This window comes from Trichosurus vulpecula, chromosome 4, assembly GCF_011100635.1.
Source record: "Trichosurus vulpecula isolate mTriVul1 chromosome 4, mTriVul1.pri, whole genome shotgun sequence".
In the NCBI taxonomy this organism is placed as follows: domain Eukaryota; kingdom Metazoa; phylum Chordata; class Mammalia; order Diprotodontia; family Phalangeridae; genus Trichosurus; species Trichosurus vulpecula.
In genome coordinates, this window is record NC_050576.1 from 186,285,709 (window position 1) to 186,303,733 (window position 18,025).

Below are 18,025 nucleotides of genomic sequence, written 5' to 3' on the forward strand. Positions count from 1 at the left end.
ATCACAGGTTCAGAGCCAAAAGGGGCCTCAGTCTGTTCATATCGTGACCCGCTCCAGCTGTATACTGGATATCCACTCACATCTTGGAAACAAGATCCTGCCCCGGACCCATAATAGCTGTGTGACCCTGGGTAAGTCACTTAAGCTCACTCAGCCTCAGTTTCCTTAACAGTAAAAGGGGAACGATAACCGTGACAGCGCCCACCTCAAAGGGTGAAGGACAAACAAGCTACGATACGTGTGAAGTGCTTTGTGAACCCTAGAACCCTATATAAATGTTAGCTATTGAAATTAGCTTGTCCCCCTTCTTCTCTCAGCCTCCAAGCTCCATAAGGAAGTACTTGTTTTAATACAAATTATCTCACCCCAGTGCTCGGCCCAGCACTCAGCTGTAGCAAGCGACTTCATGAAATATTGTTGAGCGAATAAACAGCTCCTGGCTCCACTCTCTCTTTCCAGACTTATTACACATTATTCTCCCTCAGGTGTTCCACTGTCCACACTGCCTTGCCTTTCTTGCTATTGCATCTCCAGCCTCCAAGTCTTTGCACAGGCTGTGTCTTCTTCCTGGAATATATTTGTTCTTCCCTTTGCCCCCTTTAGAATGCCTAGCTGCCTTCAAAGATCAGTTTAAATATCACCACCTGATCCTCCCCTGCAGCTAACACCTCCTCCTTCGCCCACCCATGAAAAAACCTTGTAATTTACTTTGAATAAATTCATAATTGTATATGTTGTTTTCCCTGATTAATTAATTAAAAAATACCTTGTTGACTAATTAATCAACCAAGCCACAAGCACTCATGAAGGGCCTGCTAAATACCGGGTTTGGGGAACATGAATTCAGTGACTGAAGTAATCCCTCCTCACAAGAGGGCTTACACTGTAAGGAAGGAGCCTTTGTAAGGAGACTCACATATCTGAGTATACAAAGAGAGTAAGGACCAGGAAATTATTGTCATTTAGTCGTGTCCAGCTCTTCCTGACCGCAGTTGGGGTTTTCTTGGTGAAGATTCTGGAGAAGTTTACCATTTCCTTCTCCAGCTCATTTTACAGATGAGGAAACTGAGGCAAACAGGGTTAAGTGACTAGCCTAGGGTCACGTAGCTGAGGCCAGATTTGAATGCCTGGAAAATGAGCCTTCCTGACCCCAGGCTCTGGGCTCAGTGCACTATGGTGCCACCTAGCTATCCCTTTGCACCAGTAAATACAATGTAGTTAAATAAAAGATATTTTGAGAGAGAGGGTACCAGTAGTTGAGGGGCCAAGGAAAAGAAAAATGTAGAAAGTGATGCTTGTGCTATGTTTCAAAAGAAGAAAGGGATGTTATGGGGTGGAGGTGTGGAGGGAGTGCATTCTAGGTATCAGGGACAGCCGATGCAAAAGTATGGCGATGGGAGATGAAGTGATGAAAAACATAAGCTGCTTGAGGGCAGGAACTGATTCTTTTTTTGTCACTGCAGCCTTATTTCCTAGCATATAAGTACTTAAGAAATGTTTGATTGAATCTTAACCCCTTACTAAATCACAAGCTCCTTAAGGACAGGAACTCGAGGTTTTCCTGCCAGGACGAGCCCAGGAGGGTGCCCAGGCCAGCCATCTCTTCACAAGCTGCTCAGCTGTAGTCCTCTGGTCTTCTCCAGCAAGGCCGTAAGCTGGGCACCTTCCCTCTCTAGCCCCTCCTGCTTTTCAGTCTCCTTTTGTGTATGGTCTTTTCTCATTAGATAGATAGTAAGCTCCTGGAGGGCTGGGACTTTCTTCTTTGTCTTTCTGAACTGTCATCCCAGCACTTATTACTGTGCCTAGCACACAGCTGGGGCACCTAGGTGGTACAGTGGAGACAGCACTGGACATGGAGTCAGGAAGACCCGAGTTCAAGTCTGGACTCAGACACTTACTAGCTACGTGACCCTCAGCAAGTCACTTAACCCTGTTTGCCTCAGTTTCCTCATCTGTAAAAGGAAATGGCAAACCACTCCAGTATGTTTACCAAGAAAACTCCAAACAGGGTCAAGAAAAGTTGGACACAGCTGAATAACAGCCACAAAAGCACATAGTAGGAACTTACTAAATGTTAGTTTACTGACTAATTGATCTCACCTAAGCTTGCATCCCCCCCTGACAGCCCAGTATTCTGCACCAAGTAAGCACTGGTCATGAGGAATCTGAGGCTCAGAAGAGAAAGCGTTTCACCATGGTCTTCACACAAGTGAATCTTTGGCTAATCCAAAGAAGATGCATTCGGATAATCCAGGTCAACTTTTCCCCCACCATGCCTCCCAAAAGGACTATGAAGAACAGTGGGCAGGTTGGAATGTCTGATCCTCTCCCTGGTCTCTACCAAAAAGAGGGCCAGACAAGCAGGGAGTGCAAATACAGGTGGGAAAGACCATGAACAAAGAGATCCCTGATAAGCAGCCCAGGCACACTGGTCTAAATAATGGGGGGAACGCCAGCCTTTCCTCTACTCACCTCTGTAGGCGATCAGCTGCCTAGACACCCTCATGTTCACTGATCACAACCACAGCATGGACCCCTCCTGCCCCACAGAGTCCCAGCAGACCATCAGGGTGCAAATTATAGTTCTAATTCATTCACCATTGGTGGCTATGGTGCTCTTTAAACCCAGTATGGGGACAAAACAAAGAGGGAGAAGGCGGGGAGAGATGTCGTGGCAGAGCAAAGAAAAGAGGACCCAAAAGAACAATCTATACAATAACCATGATGGAGAATAAAAGACACCAGAATTCGATCAATGCTAAGACCAATCTCGACTCCAGAGGACTGAGGATGAATGAAACATGTTGACCTTCTCTCAAGGGAGATAAAGTGGACTACAAATATGGAAGCAATATAATAAAAACATCGATCAAACATGTTTGTTTGTATGGTAGCATAATGCCTGGCACTTGGTACCTACTCAATAGATGCTTTATCTCTCAGTCTAAAAGAGTACAAGGGAACCATGGATGTGGAATACTGCAGACTGTCAGACATGACTGATGTGTTGGCTGGTTTTGCTTAACTGGGTTTTTCCTCCTTCCCTTTTTAATATTTGTTTCAAAAGAAGGCTAGCTGGGTAAAGGGGAAGATGAATTCAGAGAAGATGGTAAAGTAAAAGCAAAAGACATTTTTAAGATTAAAAAAAGGATTCTTTAAAAGGCAGGGGGGAAGAGAGAGAATAGGAGCTGGTCTTGCCCCTTCCTCTTCAGGCCACCCACTGGCCTGGGCAGAAGTGGTAAGAGGGAACACATTGGGGTTTGTTTTTTTTTTTTTAAATCTGTAGGCAGGAAGGGATGGGATAGAAAAAATCCCCTCCCCCTTCCTCAGGAGCACTCGATTCTGTACCTGAGGAGTTTGAGAGAGAAAACTGTTTAGGGATGGAGGCAAGGGGAGAGAAGAGCCCCAGACGCTGCTCATGGTTTGGCCCCAGGATCGGGGTATGACCAGGGGTTGCTCCATCCAGGCCTGCTTCCCTTTCTATTTCTCCTCAAGCAGGCTGCAGAGGGAGGAAAAGGGTTAAAGTCTAGCCAGCCAGGACTTAAAAATTAATAGCTAGGCTAGAGTTAATGAAGCCGCAGCCAATCGGATAACAACTGGAGCTCTCTGTCTCCTGGCTAAATAACAGTTATTGACCACAGTCAGGGCTAAGAAACACTGGTGGGGAGGGGGTAGGGTGGGGGTGTGCAGGGACAAAGCCTGGGATGGAGAGGAGAGAGGGACTTGATCACCCAGGCAGGCAGCTCCCTGAGCTAATGCTAGTGCCCCTCCTTCTCCTGGATCATGAGATTCAAAGCAAAAAAGGACTTTGGAGATCCCTTCTCCTCCCACAAGATTTGATGAAACCAGGAGGCTGAGCAGGAGGTTCATATCTGGGGTGACTGAGAAATGCTCTCCTACATCCTCTGAGGATGACAATAAATAAAGAAGCCAGACTCACTCTGGCTAGCCTCGGGAGCAAACAGCGCTCTTCCGGCTCTGGACCAAGCTGGGGGTGAGGGGCAGTTGTAGACATGCTCTTGTCCAGAAGCCTTCTGGACACAGGAATTTTCTGCTCCAGTGAAAACACAGAGTACCTGGGGACCGGTTCACAGCTGCTGCCACAACATTATCCCCGCCCTCCCCTCCCCTGCTTCAAGAGGATGAAAGGGGATGGGGGAGGGAGGGGGTGAGTAGCAGACCCTGAAAGTGATACCTTGACCTATCCTCCCTCGTCCTAAGATCTCTGTGACAACAGAACCTCTGCCTCCACTCACCTTTCCCCAGACTTGGCTGCCTGTCTGCCCTTCCGGTTTCTGTCCTAGGGGACAGGGAGGCCTATGGTGTTTGTTTTCCAATAATGAAAAGAGGCCTGATCCCAGGGGAGAAGAGCTGAGAGGAGCCTGGGATGGGGTAAGGGGAGAAGTCTGTGAAAGGCCTGGGACCCACACAGTGCCCCTAACCTCAGGGAGGAGCCCATCTCTGGAGGTAGGACAGGAAGGGCAAGAAATGATTGAATTACCTTATGCCATCTCTCTCCTTCACCCCCAGGGCCTGAAATGGGGGACACGTTTGCTAGGAGAGGACAACTTGTGAGGAGGGAAGAAGGAGGTCAAAATAACCTCAAGGACTAGTACATTACTTATGAGGCTGATAAAGAGACAGGGAGATATTTGGGAGATGAGAGGATCACTCACAGTTCAAATCTGATCTCCAAAACAAGAGATGAGCAACCTGTAACTGCAGCTCCCTGGTCACCCACTGCATCCACTAATCCTGGTTCCCTTCTGGGTGACCAGATCTAACCTCTTAGTCTTCCTCCTCAAATGGGGTGGGAGCCTGCCATTCCCCCCTCCATGGAGAAGGACTGCACGTGTACATATGGCCAATGCCAGGTGTGAAGGGCCCAACTGACTCCATGCATGGAAACAGTCTCCCAACTCAATGGAAATGACTCATTTCATATGTAAGCACAGCTGACAGGTGTGTGTGTGTCTGTGGGGGAAGGGAAGAACAGGAACAGTCAGCAAGGGAGGGGGTTATTAGGAAGAGGTGGATTTGAAGCCCATTTCAACCAAGGGAGATGATGGAATATAAAAGGCTTTGCAAACCTTAATAGTGATCACAGGATTGTGAGACTGCAGAGGAAGAGCCAGAAGGGACCTCAGGGGCTACCGAGTCCAGCCCCCTCATGATCCATGTGACAAATACCAAGTATCATTATTACCTATCCTGTCCGTCTCATAGAGATATTCTCTGGAAAATGCTAAAGCATCACAGAAAGATGAAACTGCTATCAATACACTCCACAGAAGGATAGGAATAACAAGAAGGTATTCCAAAAACCTTACGCTTAAAACTGCACTATGACTTTTAGTACATCTAACACATACACAGAGAACAGGACAGCCTACAGGGAAAACACACACACACACACACACACACACACACACACACACACACACACACACACACGGGTGGAGGGCGTACATATGAGTGTGATACATACATATATACACATACACAGAGAACAGGACAGCCTACAGGGAAAACACACACACATACACACACACGGGGGGGTGTACATATGAGTGTGATACATACATACATGTACATATACAGAGACAGAAAGATAGGGCATGTCATGGGCATGTGTGCGCATGTATCTTCTACCTCCTGTTGCCTAAAATTCTTTTAGGTATCGTATACATAACATATAATATATATGGATGTATGTATGATACCTTTGTAATGTAACCGAGAGTAAAAATAATTTAAATGCAAATACCCTGGGAAGAGGGGTAGCTAGGTGACACAAAGGATAGAGTTCTAGGAAGACTTCATCTTCCTGAATTCAAATCTGGCCTCAGACACTTACTAGCTGTGACCCTGGGAAAGTCACTTAAACCCTGTTTGCCTCCATTTCCTCATCTGCAAAATGAGCTGGAGAAGGAAATGGCAAACCCCTCCAGTATCTCTGCCAAGAAAACCCCAAATGGGGTCATGGAGGGTCGGACACAACTGAAAAATAACACCCCTGGAAGAAGCAATTAAGGGACGTGATCACAAAATTAGAGATTCAAACAAAGTTAGATCTGGAGGGAATTCAGGAATCACCCCTCATTTTTCAGATGAGGAAACTGGGACCTAAAGACCGGAGGTGACTCACCCAGAGTCATATAGTGAGTGACAAAGCCAACCCTAGGACCCAGATCTCTTAGGCCCCAGCTGCCATATGCAAACTGTGGCTTAAGGAGATTCATACATATAAAATATGCCACCAGCATAAACACATCCATATGACATAGAGTCAGCCCCTGAAGGATCAATCAGGTAGTGCGGAAAAGTAGAGAATGTCGGGAGTCAGAAAAACCTGGCTTCAAATCACGCTCCTGAGATGTACCAGGTGTGTGGGACCAGTGGTAAAAGTTAACACCATTTCCCCAAGTCTCAGTTTCTTCCTCTGTGATAACTCAATGAGACAATGTATGCAAAGCAATCGCTAGTCAAGACAACTTGAATTTTTCATTAAGCACCTACTATGTGCCAGGTATTGCAGAGGCGCTAGGGATACAAACAAAGGCAAAAGATAGCCCCTGCCCTCGGCGCTCACAGTCCAAATGGAAAAGCCTCAAGGTGACACAGGATTATCAGCTGTTATTATCATGATTACGTCGCTACAACACATACAACCAATTCAGGACCATGACTGAAGCTGAGCATCCTCTTCACCATCCGTCTGGTTGATGAGATAAAGGCTGTGTTGGGAGAGGGTCTGAACGAGGCGCAGAGGGGCTACATGCATGGGGCACCGGACTCTAAAGCCAAATGGAAAAGAGGATGTGTTTTTTAAAGCATTTCGCATTATTAATATATGCTTTCCCTTCAAGAAGGGACTGGAAAGCTGCTGCTACACCTCTCCAAGGCCTGTACTCCAAAGAGATGAAAGAAAGAGGAAACCCACCCAAGTTTACACAAATATTTAGAGATCATCATCATCATCATCATCATCACCACCACCACCACTAGCATTTATGTACTTTTTTTCTTTTTTTTTTGGAGGAGGGAAGGCCAGGCAATTGGGGTTAAGTGACTTGCCCAAGGTCACACAGCTAATAAGTGTGTCAGGTGTCTCAGGCCAGATTTGAACTCAGGTCCTCCTGACTCCAGGGCCGGTGCTCTATTCACTGTGCCTCTTACCTGCCCCATTTATGTACTTTTTAAAGTCTGCAAAGTCCTTTACAAATATTATGCTATTTTGTTAAGAGTTATCATTATCCCCAGTTTACAGATAAGGAAACTGAGGGAGACTAAATGACTTGCCAAGGGTAAGAAGGGTAATCAGAAGCTGAATTTAAATTCGCGTCTTCCTGACTCCAAGCTCTGAGTTCTCTGCACTGCGTCACCTTACCTGCCATTCCTTTTCATAGTGACAAAATTAAAGGGGTGTCGATCCACTGGGGAACGGCTGAACAAGTTATGGTAGGTGAAGGAAACTATTTTGCTGCAAGAAACGATGCTTCAGAGAAACCTGAGAAGACGTGTCTGAAATGAGGAAGAACAGAGTGAGAAGAAGCACGACAGCAGATTATACAACACTGTGAAGACAACTGTTGGAAAACCAAAGGATTCTGATCGACGCCACGGCCAGAGCCGACACTGAAGGACTGAACATGAAGTATGTTATCCACCTTCTGACAGAGAAGGGATGGACTCAAGATACAGAACGAAGGGCAGCTAGGTGGTGCAGCGAGTAGAGCACTGGCCCTAGAGTCAGGAGGACCTGAGTTCAAATCCAGCCTCAGACACTTGACACACTTACTAACTGTGTGACCCTAGGCAAGTCACTTAAGCCCAACTGCCCTGACTTTTCCTCTCCAAAAAAAAAAAAGATACAGAACAAAGCATACATTTAAGACAGAGCCAGCGTAGGAATTTGTTTTATTTGACAATGCGTATCTGTTTCAAAGGTTTTGTGTTTTTCCCCCCAGTGGAGAGGAGGGAAGACATAGGTAAGAGAGAAAATTAAAGGTTTATTAATTTTCTTTTACTTTAACTTACTTTTACTTTCGAAAGTAAAATTAATTTTTTATACAGAGCCAATGCTGAAAGACCAAACCTAAGACAGATCGGAGAACAACTAACTAATCATAAGATTTTGTTATTCAAACTAATCATCTATTTTAATTAAAATGTTCTGCCTTCATTAAAGGCATTTCTATGCATGACAAGAAGATAATTATGTCTGAATTTCTATATGTGCATTTCCACAGATGAATCTAGGATTCTCAACAATATCAGAACATAAGGCCGCAGGATTATAACTGGAAAGCTGGAAGAGATTTCTGGAGGCGAGGTCTTTTGTCTCAAGAGTCAGAGTACTTTCCATTGAGGCAGGTATGTGGTGCAGTAGACAAAGTATAGGGTACTGGGCACGGAGTCAGGAAGTGAGTTCAAATCCTGCCCCAGACATTTAGTAGCTGTGTCTGAACCAGTCACAATCTCTCTAAGCTTCAACTTCCTCATCTGGAAAATGAGGGTGGGGATTGGAGTCTATGACCTCTAAGGTCCATTACATTTCTAAATCTGTGGTCCTATAACCTTATGGCCAAAGTGCCTCCTTAATCTACAGTAGGGCATTGGACTTGGAAGACCTGGGTTGGATCCCACCTCAATTATTAGCTGTGTGATCCTGTATATGTCTTTGTTCTCCTCTGTGCCTCAGTTTCTTCCACTGTAAAATGAAAACATGGGACTCGATGGCCTCACAGGTTGCTTCCTGTTCTCAACCTTTAATCCTGTGACCAAAGGAATGAACCAACGGAATTTGTACACCCACATGTCCCACACAATTCTTCTCAATGGTAAATCTCAAACTTTTCAAGAAGGGGCAAGGTATGGAGAAAAGACCTGTAGCGTGGGAGGCAGAAGACCCAGGTGCTAATCCTGGCATCCCATGGAGCAAGTTAATTGCCATCTCCGGGTCTCAGTTTTCTCACCTCGAAAATGAAAGACTCCTTGGGGAGGCACCTGACTGCTATCTTCAAATATCTGGAAGGCTGCCAATTCAGAAGAGGAATTACACTCATACTGGGTGCACCCAGAGGGCAGAACTAGCAGCTTGCACAAGAGGAAGTGGCAAAGAGTCAGATTTAGGCCTGATGCCCTAAGAGAAAATGCCTTTCAGAGCTATCCCAAGTCAGAATGGCCTGTCTTGGGAGCTAAGGTGCAGGTTACTTTTCTGGATGCCCACCGGTCACCACAGATATTCCTCTACAGAGGGACTTTCCAGAATGGCTTGGATCTTGCTCATACCAGTCCAACCCATCCTGGAAAGTCCCTCCCAACTTGGAGAGTCTATGACTAAGTGACTTCTGAGGTCCTTTTTAGATTTGAAATTCTGTGATTTTTTTTTTCTTTCACTTAAAAAAAAAGTCATGGTAAAACCAGGTCAGATGAAAAGGTGGGTGGATCAAACTAGTAATACTATTTTCGTTTAAAAAAATCAAGGTGTGATCATGAAAGAAAAACAGATCCTTGTGTGGTCCTTGGCTGATGAAGCTCTCAAAGTCAATGTCGGATCCTCATTTGATTGAATAGGTTTTGGTAAAAATTCAGCTTCCTGACCTCCTGATGGCCCATTATACCATTTAACAGTTAATGTCAACATCTCCCAGAGAAGGCAACAGACAAAAGAATTTTAATACATCTTAATAGGTCTACTTTGATGGTCAAGATCTCCCGGGAAAGATTCTTAGTCAGCAAATGGCAACTGATTATTATCTCTCCAGGTGTGAATGTCTCTGCCATAGTTAGCTTTGATACCTAGGCTCCAAGGCTCCAGCTCCCAGGTAGGTTTTCCTTAAACATTAAGACCTCTATTATTTAAGAAGGGAATAAAGGCAACCACGTGGAGAAACAAGCCAAGAGGAAGTGGGTCAGAAGATTGAGAGCTAGTGAGGACCAGAGACATAAACTAATTTAACCATTATATTTTGCAAATAGGGAAACTGGGGCCCTGAGAAGTTAAAAGATTTGCCCAAGATTACACAAGTAGCAAACAGCAGAAGAAGGATTCAAACACAGTCACTAAACCAGTAATTCAATACTCTTCTGGTCTTTCTCCTCACCAGGTCTCTCAGAAGCTTCAGGAGTTTAGGGCCACCCTAATGGCTCAATACAGTAACAGTGCCAAAAAGTCAGCAGTACATAAAGACAGGCCAAACAATGAAAAGTTTTTATGATAAAAGAACATCCTCTGAAAGCAAAGAGAGATAAATTGGGAAATAGGAGTGATATAAAAAGAAAGGAGAATTTTTAAAAGGAAATCTGCTGAAAAGCTAGGGACTCTGGCTCCCCTCTTTTGTACATTAGATTTTCTGGGGTACCCTAGATTCCCACCTTCCCCTTCTCCCCTCTCCCCACGCTAGAGGCTCTAGAAAAGATATATAACTTGAAGACCAACATAACCTTTGCCATTTAAGATCCAGAAGCAGGCTAATTTATTGTGTGTCTAGCAGAAATATATCACGAAATAGTGGAGTCAACTTCAAAGTCAGGGAGGTCTGGGTTTAAGTCCTGTCTCTTACGGGAATTGGCTGTGTGACCCTGGGTAAGTCATCTGCATGTTAGCAACCTCTTGAAAACTTGAGTTGCAGAGAAGATGCCCACCTGCACTGGCAGAGCAAGTTTCTTCACATGAGCCAATGAAAATTATAGATCCAGTCCCTATCCCTGAGATTACGTTGAAGGTCACAGACCCACCCGTGTGGAGTGTGTGGGTGTGGTGAAGAATATTAGGGTGCCTGGATGATGGGCCCTCAGGGAAACACAGCAGAGGGAAAGGATTTAAGTACCTCCAGAGCCTGACCACAGTCATTGCTCTGTTGGGTTAAAAGATGAATTGGTATTGGTCCAATTGTGTCTCTGTCCTTTCTGTCTGCTCCTATTCCATCTACTCAAGATGGAATCTACTAAGGATGGAAGAGAGAGCAGGGAACAGTACTAGACAGCTCATAGGCTCAGGTACCCAGCACTGCAGGTAGGCTGGTTTGGTGGGTTGAGGGCCAGACCTGGGTTCCAGTCCAGGCTCCAGCAATACTATCTTGTGTGACTTGGAGAAGGGCAATGAACCTCTCTGTGTTTCAGTCTCCCTCATCCGTCTCACGGGAAGAAGGACTTTACTCCCTTGAGTTGTTTTGAGGCCAGAGAAAATAAATGTAGAATGTGGCTTACTCCTCAGAGCTAGTTGGTCACTCTCCACGATGCCAAACCACTGCGCTCTCATCCCCAGGTACAGGCCCCTGGTGGTGGGAGAGGGGGGAGACCTGGGAAAATGCCTGAGCACTTTGGAATTGGAGGCATGTAGAATAATGAAATATAGGTGTGAGGCAGCTGAATGGCAAGATAGCTAGAGCACAGGGCCAGGAAGCAAGAAGACCTGAGTTCAAATGTGGCCTCAAACACTTACTAGCTGTGTGACCCTGGGCAAGTCACTTCACTCCTGCCTCTGTTTCCTCATATGTAAAATGAGGAATAATAGCACGTAGCTCCCAGGGCAGGGATCAAATTAGATGTAAGGTATTTAGCACAGTGCCTAGCACACAGCGAGTGCTATATATTCTCTGTTATCATTAGCTACCGTGGAAATGTTGATGCTGACAGAACACCTAAAGACATGATCTGTCCCCCAACTGAGGTCCCCAAATAGTTGGTCCCAAATACTCTTTTGCACAGGCCTGAACACACACTGTCTTTCTCTTTCTCTTCTCTGCAGTGCCAGGCAGGAAACCCCAAGCCTGTTTCCTTCGCTAATGAGAAGTGGACAGCACGAAACCACAATCCAACCCAGAGAAGGTACCCAGCCCCTCCGCTGTGTGCTCAGAGGTGCCTGGGCCAGACAAGCATATCAGCACCCCCTCCCTCTCAGCACCCCCTCCCACTCAGCAGCTGCTCCCTTTCCACCTTCTCTAGCAAAGAAGGGCTTGGGGAAGTGAATGTCTCCATGTGGGGGTGGCAGGACCGGTGGTTGGGGTGTCGGGAGTTGGTGAAGTAAGGACATGTTGGCCAGGGTCTTTGCATAGGAAGGAAATAAGAACCCAGCATGAGGGAGGAAATGATGGCATCCACAGTTCCTGCTTCCTTAGCAAGCTAGAGACCAACGGACAGACAGACAGAAAGACAGCACGCGCGCGCGCGCACACACACACACACCCCCAAACAAAAATCCTTGGTTCTAGAGAAAGAAGGGAGGGGCTCAGAGTGTAAGGGGCCCACAGAGCGGTGGCAGTGAACACACACACACACACACACACACACACACACACACACACCCTCCACCGCTGGGGGAAGGGGAGTGGCAACAAGGCAGATCAGGGACCCAAGGAGGAGACAGGGCCCCAAGGAAACACGGAGCCCTTAGTTTCTCTCTTGCACGCAAGGGAATGAAAGGCCCTGGCCTCACTGGAGAGGGGGAGGCAGGCAGAAGAGAATTAGTTTCATTCATATTGCTTGGCCTGGGGCGGGGGAAGAAGAGGAGAGAGAGGCTGGGGTGAGGAGAGGGAGGGAGGAAAAGAAGAGAGGCTGGGGGAAAACCTACATTACTGATTTGGTCTTGAGTCTTCTTAATCCTCTGAAGCTCAGGTGTGTCGGCCACCACGCTGAAGCCCTTCCCCTTGTTCTTTTCAAACTCTTCCTTGTAACGAACCTGGAGGAGAGCAAAGAAAGTGAGCTTCGAAGGGCAACTGCTGGGGGTAGGAAATGGAAGGGACCCCAAACGGGGGCCCTTGGGGGACAAAAGAGGGCACGGGGCAGAACTCCAAATTGGGACATCGGAGTCAAATTCAAAAGACAGAAGGAGCATGTTCTACTAACCCAAACACTTGGGGCTGACCCCAATGCAGGAAAGTGAGCTGAATGATCTCTGAAGGTGATCATCCAGGCCCTGGAAGGTGCCCACCAAGTCTCCCTGGGTAAGAGCTGTTAAGTGGCCATCACCAGCATCAAGGGTTGTACCAATAGCCAAGAAGCAGCTAGAACAGAGGAGGGCCACTGGCTTCCAGCTGGTACTGCCAACACCTTGGGGCTTACCTCCAGAAAGGGTCAATGGGATGGGAAAAGAGAGGAGGGAAAGGAAGGGCACTGGACAGGGGATGACCAGAACAGACCACACTTTAACAGGGTTTCTTAATCTAGCACCTGGATAGATTTCAAAATCTCTATAAACTTGGATAATGAAAAAAAAAATTACATCTTTATTTTCAATAACCTGTAACTGAAATCTAGTAATTCATGTATTTTATTTTATGCTTTTAGAAACACCACTCTGAGAAGGGCATCCCAGGGTTGACCAGACTGCCAAAGAGTTCCCCAACACCAAAAAGAGGAAGAACCCCTGCATTAGAACGATCTCTAAGGGTTTAGAGGGTAATCCTAGAGAAGGCAACACTGCCCACCCTGTCCTAAAGATTCTGTAGCAGAAATCTGGATAGTACTGCAATAAGAAACACTGAGGGTAGAGAAAAATGGGAAGATCTTCCAGATGCAGATGGCAATTGAGGGAGGATTTGAGAATTCCCTGGAAATATAAAGGAATGTGCTAGAATGAGTTTAAGGTTGAGGCAGCTCCCTGATAGTGTGTTACACTTGGAATCAGAAAGATTTGAATTTGAATCCTGCCCCAGTCACTTACTTAATAACTCTGTCTGCCTATTTTCCCCATCAGTAAAACAGGATGACAGTATCTACCTCCCAGGGATAGTCTGAGGATCAACTAAGATATTTGTAAAGCATTTTGTAAATTTTAAAACAACATATAAAGGCTAGCTATTTTATTATTATTATTTATTTTCTTTTATCATCATCATGGTTAGAGAAAGAGAAAAATCAAGTTAGGGCCTCTCAAGGCTCTTCCTTTCTCCCACATGGATTGGGAATCCAGTAAGCTCCGGATCCCTGGGACTTTCTCTTCGAGCAGCTGTTCCCTTCCTGATAGGTTCTGTCTCCCCCCACCTCCAGCCTGGGTTTCCTCCATGAGGGGTGGCCCAGTCCCTGGAAGACAGGTCAGCCCAGGACATGGACCACATGACTGAGCCTCCTGAGAGTTTCCAGGATGAGATCTGGGTGGTTCCCAGGGAAGGAGAGGGAAGGCAGAGGTTAGGGTGGAATGTACTTCAGCAGGGACTCAGCCAGATGATTCCGGTCCCCCCCATTCCCCCACCACCCACCACCACCTGTCACTTGGCCCCCAAACCCTAGCACTCCTAAGGCTTCCAAAACGTGGTCAGGGGCCTGTGAAAATGCCATTACAACGCCACAAAAGCACAAAAACACTTTCCTCAGGACATCCCATGAATTAGGTGGGACAAGTACTAGATTTTTGGCTTGGCCTATTCAGTGCCTTACACATTAGTCACAGGCACTAATAAACGTTTGCTGAATTGGATTTTATGGATGAGGAAACAGAGGGCGAAGTGATTTGTCCCCGGTCACCAGAATTCAAACCTGATTCCACATCCAGCCTCCTTGGCCTCTCTACTGAGAAGCTGAGAATTCCAAAGACATCCTTACCCACATTTTATAATGCTACCCAGCCACCATTGGAACCTCTCCGGTCTCTGGGTCAGGACCCCCAGGCCAGGTCACAGCATCCTGAGCTGGCCCCTTCCTTCATTTTTTCAATCAGCTTAAGAATAAGAGGCAGGGGCTATAAAAATGTGCATATCCTTTGATCCTGCAATATCTCCTCTAGGTCTGTATCCCAAAGAGATAATACAAATGGGAAAAGAACCCACATGTACAGAAATATTTATAGCAGCTCTTTTTGTGGTGGCCAAGAATTGGAAATTGAGAGGATGTCCATCAATTGGGGAATGGCTGAACAAGTTATGGTCTATGGATGTAATAGAATACTATTGTGCTGTAAGAAATGATGAGCAGGCAGACTTCAGAAAAACCTGGAAAGACTTATATGAACTGATGCTGAGTGAAGTGAGCAGAACCAGGAGAACATTGTATACATTTAAAGCTACACTGTTCGATGACTGACTTTGACAGACTTTGCTCTTCTCAATAATGCAAGGACCTAAGACAGCTCCAAAAGGCTCCTGATGGAAAATGCTATCCACATACAGAGAAAGAATTACAGAGTCTGAAAGCAGATCGAAGCAGACTATTTGCTTTCTCTTTTTTGTTTTATTTTGTTTCTTCTTTCTTGTGGTTCATTCCACTGGTTATAATTCTTTGCAACATGACTAATATGAAAATATGTTTAATGTGAATGTATATGTAGAGCCTATATCAGACTGCATGCTGTCTTAGGGAGCGGGGAGGAGGAGGGAGAGAAAATTTGGAACTCAGAAGCTTGTGCAACTGAATGTCGTAAACTAAAAATAAATAAATAATTTAAAAAAAAGATTAAGAGGCAGGGTGTAGAGAGAGGTGGCCTCAGGAGTCAGAAAAACCTGAATTCAAGTCTTCCTTCTGACACCTATCAGCTTCATGAACGTGATTAGGCAAATCCAAGTTGGAGAACGGATGCTGTTATACATTGTTAGAGGGAATTTCCGCATCAAACACTAACATTGGTGGGCCCAACACTTGTGAAATCACAAGCCTGGACCACAGACTATTTCTGCTTCAGCCTGTATCAGCACAAGTAACAAATGTGGTTCACAGCTACGGCAGTGTGGCCTGGCTGCAGAATAAAGAGCGCGCCTTATTTAAAGGAGGAAGAAAGGCTAAGAGAGGAGAGTCAGCTCTGAGCTGCATTTGAAAGGACAGGAAGGAAGGTCACAGGTTCTTGGGATAGCAAGAGCTGCAGGAGACTAAACTAAAGACCACTTACAGTTAAGATCACCAATAGTGATACGTGCCATCGCTCAGTTGTACTGCTATATTCAAAAGGTGCCAGTCTTAGGACAGGAAGTGACCTGGAAGCTCATCCTTTTACAGAGTTAAAAATGGAGGACCAGAGATTCTACTTGACTTGCTAAGTCTCAAAAAGTGCCACCTCTCAACTAGGATATCTACTTGCTACCTTAACTCCAAGTGGAGACAGTGTGAATACTGACTTGAGTCGAAGGTTTCAGGTTCAAACCCTACCACTGGTGCTTACCTGTATGATCTTGGGCAAGTTACTTAACTTCCCTGGGCCTGTGTTTTCTTATCTGTAAAAAAGGGGGATTGGAGAAGAAACGGCTTTTGAGGTCCTTTCTAGCTCTAGAGACGTGACCCATGAATGATTCCAGATGCTACTCAATCTCCCTCCAAGCAAAGTTCTGTTCATTCCCTGGCTACCCACTGCCTAATGAGTAAAACCCAAACTGTGGGGGTAGACCGTGTGCTGGATTTGGGTTGGACTTGGACTGAAATCCTTCTGACCCTCCATTTTCTCATCTTTAAAATAGTGACTATGGACAAGTCCCCTGCAGCTGTGCCAATCTCCATATGACCCTAGGTCTCCTCCTCTCCGGCCCCTAGTTTCTATACTATTGAATGAGGTGACCTCTGAAATCCTTTCTAGCTCTCCATCTAAGATCCTAGGATGATTATTCTCCAAGGATAGCTTGTGTTTTCCCATCTCCTCTTCTCGCAACCCAACCATCTCCTACCAAAGTCAGCTGGGCTTAGTCTCTTGGGAGCAGGACTGCTGCCATAATTAACCTGGGGCTTAGAGCCCCATCAAAGCTCACCCTCTTCCCAACTCTGGTCTATCTGGCTTGATCGCCCTGCCCTTGTAAGGCTCGGGGCCCTTCACACAGGGTAATGTCCACTAGGGTGACATCAGCTAGTTCTCAGCCTTCTTCCCCACCCCCAATCCCAACACAGCTGTGCAGAGGGGTGATTCACTTTTACACTTGGAATGGTAGGTCAGTGAGAGTCAGGAAAAGAGCAAAAAACAGGGCTCTGCGCAAAGCATTCCACGTCACAGCTGCAGACACTGATCATACAATAACTAACATTTAGAAAAAGAACTTTACATATATTACCTTATTTAAGCCTCACAACATTGTTAGATGGATGCTATTATTATCCCTGTTTTACAGAGGAGGAAACTGAGGAAAAAGCAAAGAGTTAAGTGACCCAAAGCCACACAGCAGGATTTTAACCCAGGTCTTTCAGACTCCAAGTCTACCACTCTATCTGTTGTGCCACCTAGCTACATAAAGACCAAGCCCCTCAAGTCCCCATCTTCATAATGCTCTCAGACCTTTCCAGCTAGCACAAGAGGGAATATTCTCCCAGGGGACCAAGGGAGTTGGGGAGAGGTGTCAAGAGACATGGGAGTTAGGGGTGGGAGAATATCCTCATGGTTCTCAATGTCCTATCCCCAACCCCATCCCAGCCTAGAATTCAATTCAACTCAATTCAATAAACATTTATTAAATACCTACTATGTGCCAGCCACTGCGCTAAGCACTGGTAATTTGGTACCGGAGAACTGGCTGCAGACAGACGATTTGCGCTTTGTCCTCAGGTGGGATTTGAACCCAGGCTTACGCAGACCCTGCCGTGTGAGCCACGTGGAATTCATCTAGAGTGATCATTCTCCTCTTTAACAGAGAGTGAGAGCAGAGGCCACACCTGTCTCAGACTAGGGACCAGGAAGGTAGCCTGTAAACTACACCCACGCCCACACACAAACACACAGACCTGGTCTCCAAGGACAACACAGAAGTGGACATTTGAGTCAACCACAAAGAGCTAGGGACCGGGGTGTGGTTATTTGCATGTCTAAAAAGGAAAATCCTCACCCTGTCGTCCCTTCCCTATTTCAGGGTCTAAGATTAAAATGAAAGGGGGTTACAGCAGTATAAAACATAGCAGGAAAACAATGTACACAATCACTTCAATGATTAAAATGGAAAAGACCCACAAAGCAATAAAAAATGAATGTTGTGAAATCATAAAGAAAATGCATGCCTTCGAAGAAAAGAGATGAGTAGACACCCCTCACCCCACTCCTTTGCAAGGTGGAAGGTTCATGGATATGGAAGATTATATATATTTTAGGTTGTTTTTTTTTTAGTGTAATGATCAGTTTTGC

At 45.8% G+C, this 18,025-nt stretch overlaps 1 protein-coding gene across 1 annotated transcript in view; it reads right to left on the reverse strand.

The window, feature by feature from the left end:
- The window catches only part of LASP1 (LIM and SH3 protein 1), a 63,437-nt gene that overhangs the window by 14,611 nt on the left and 30,801 nt on the right, over positions 1–18,025 (reverse strand). Inside the window, exon 4 of the mRNA XM_036755111.1 lies at positions 12,578–12,685. Within this exon, the coding sequence (XP_036611006.1) occupies positions 12,578–12,685 (108 nt within the window). The remainder of the gene's footprint in view (positions 1–12,577; positions 12,686–18,025) is intronic.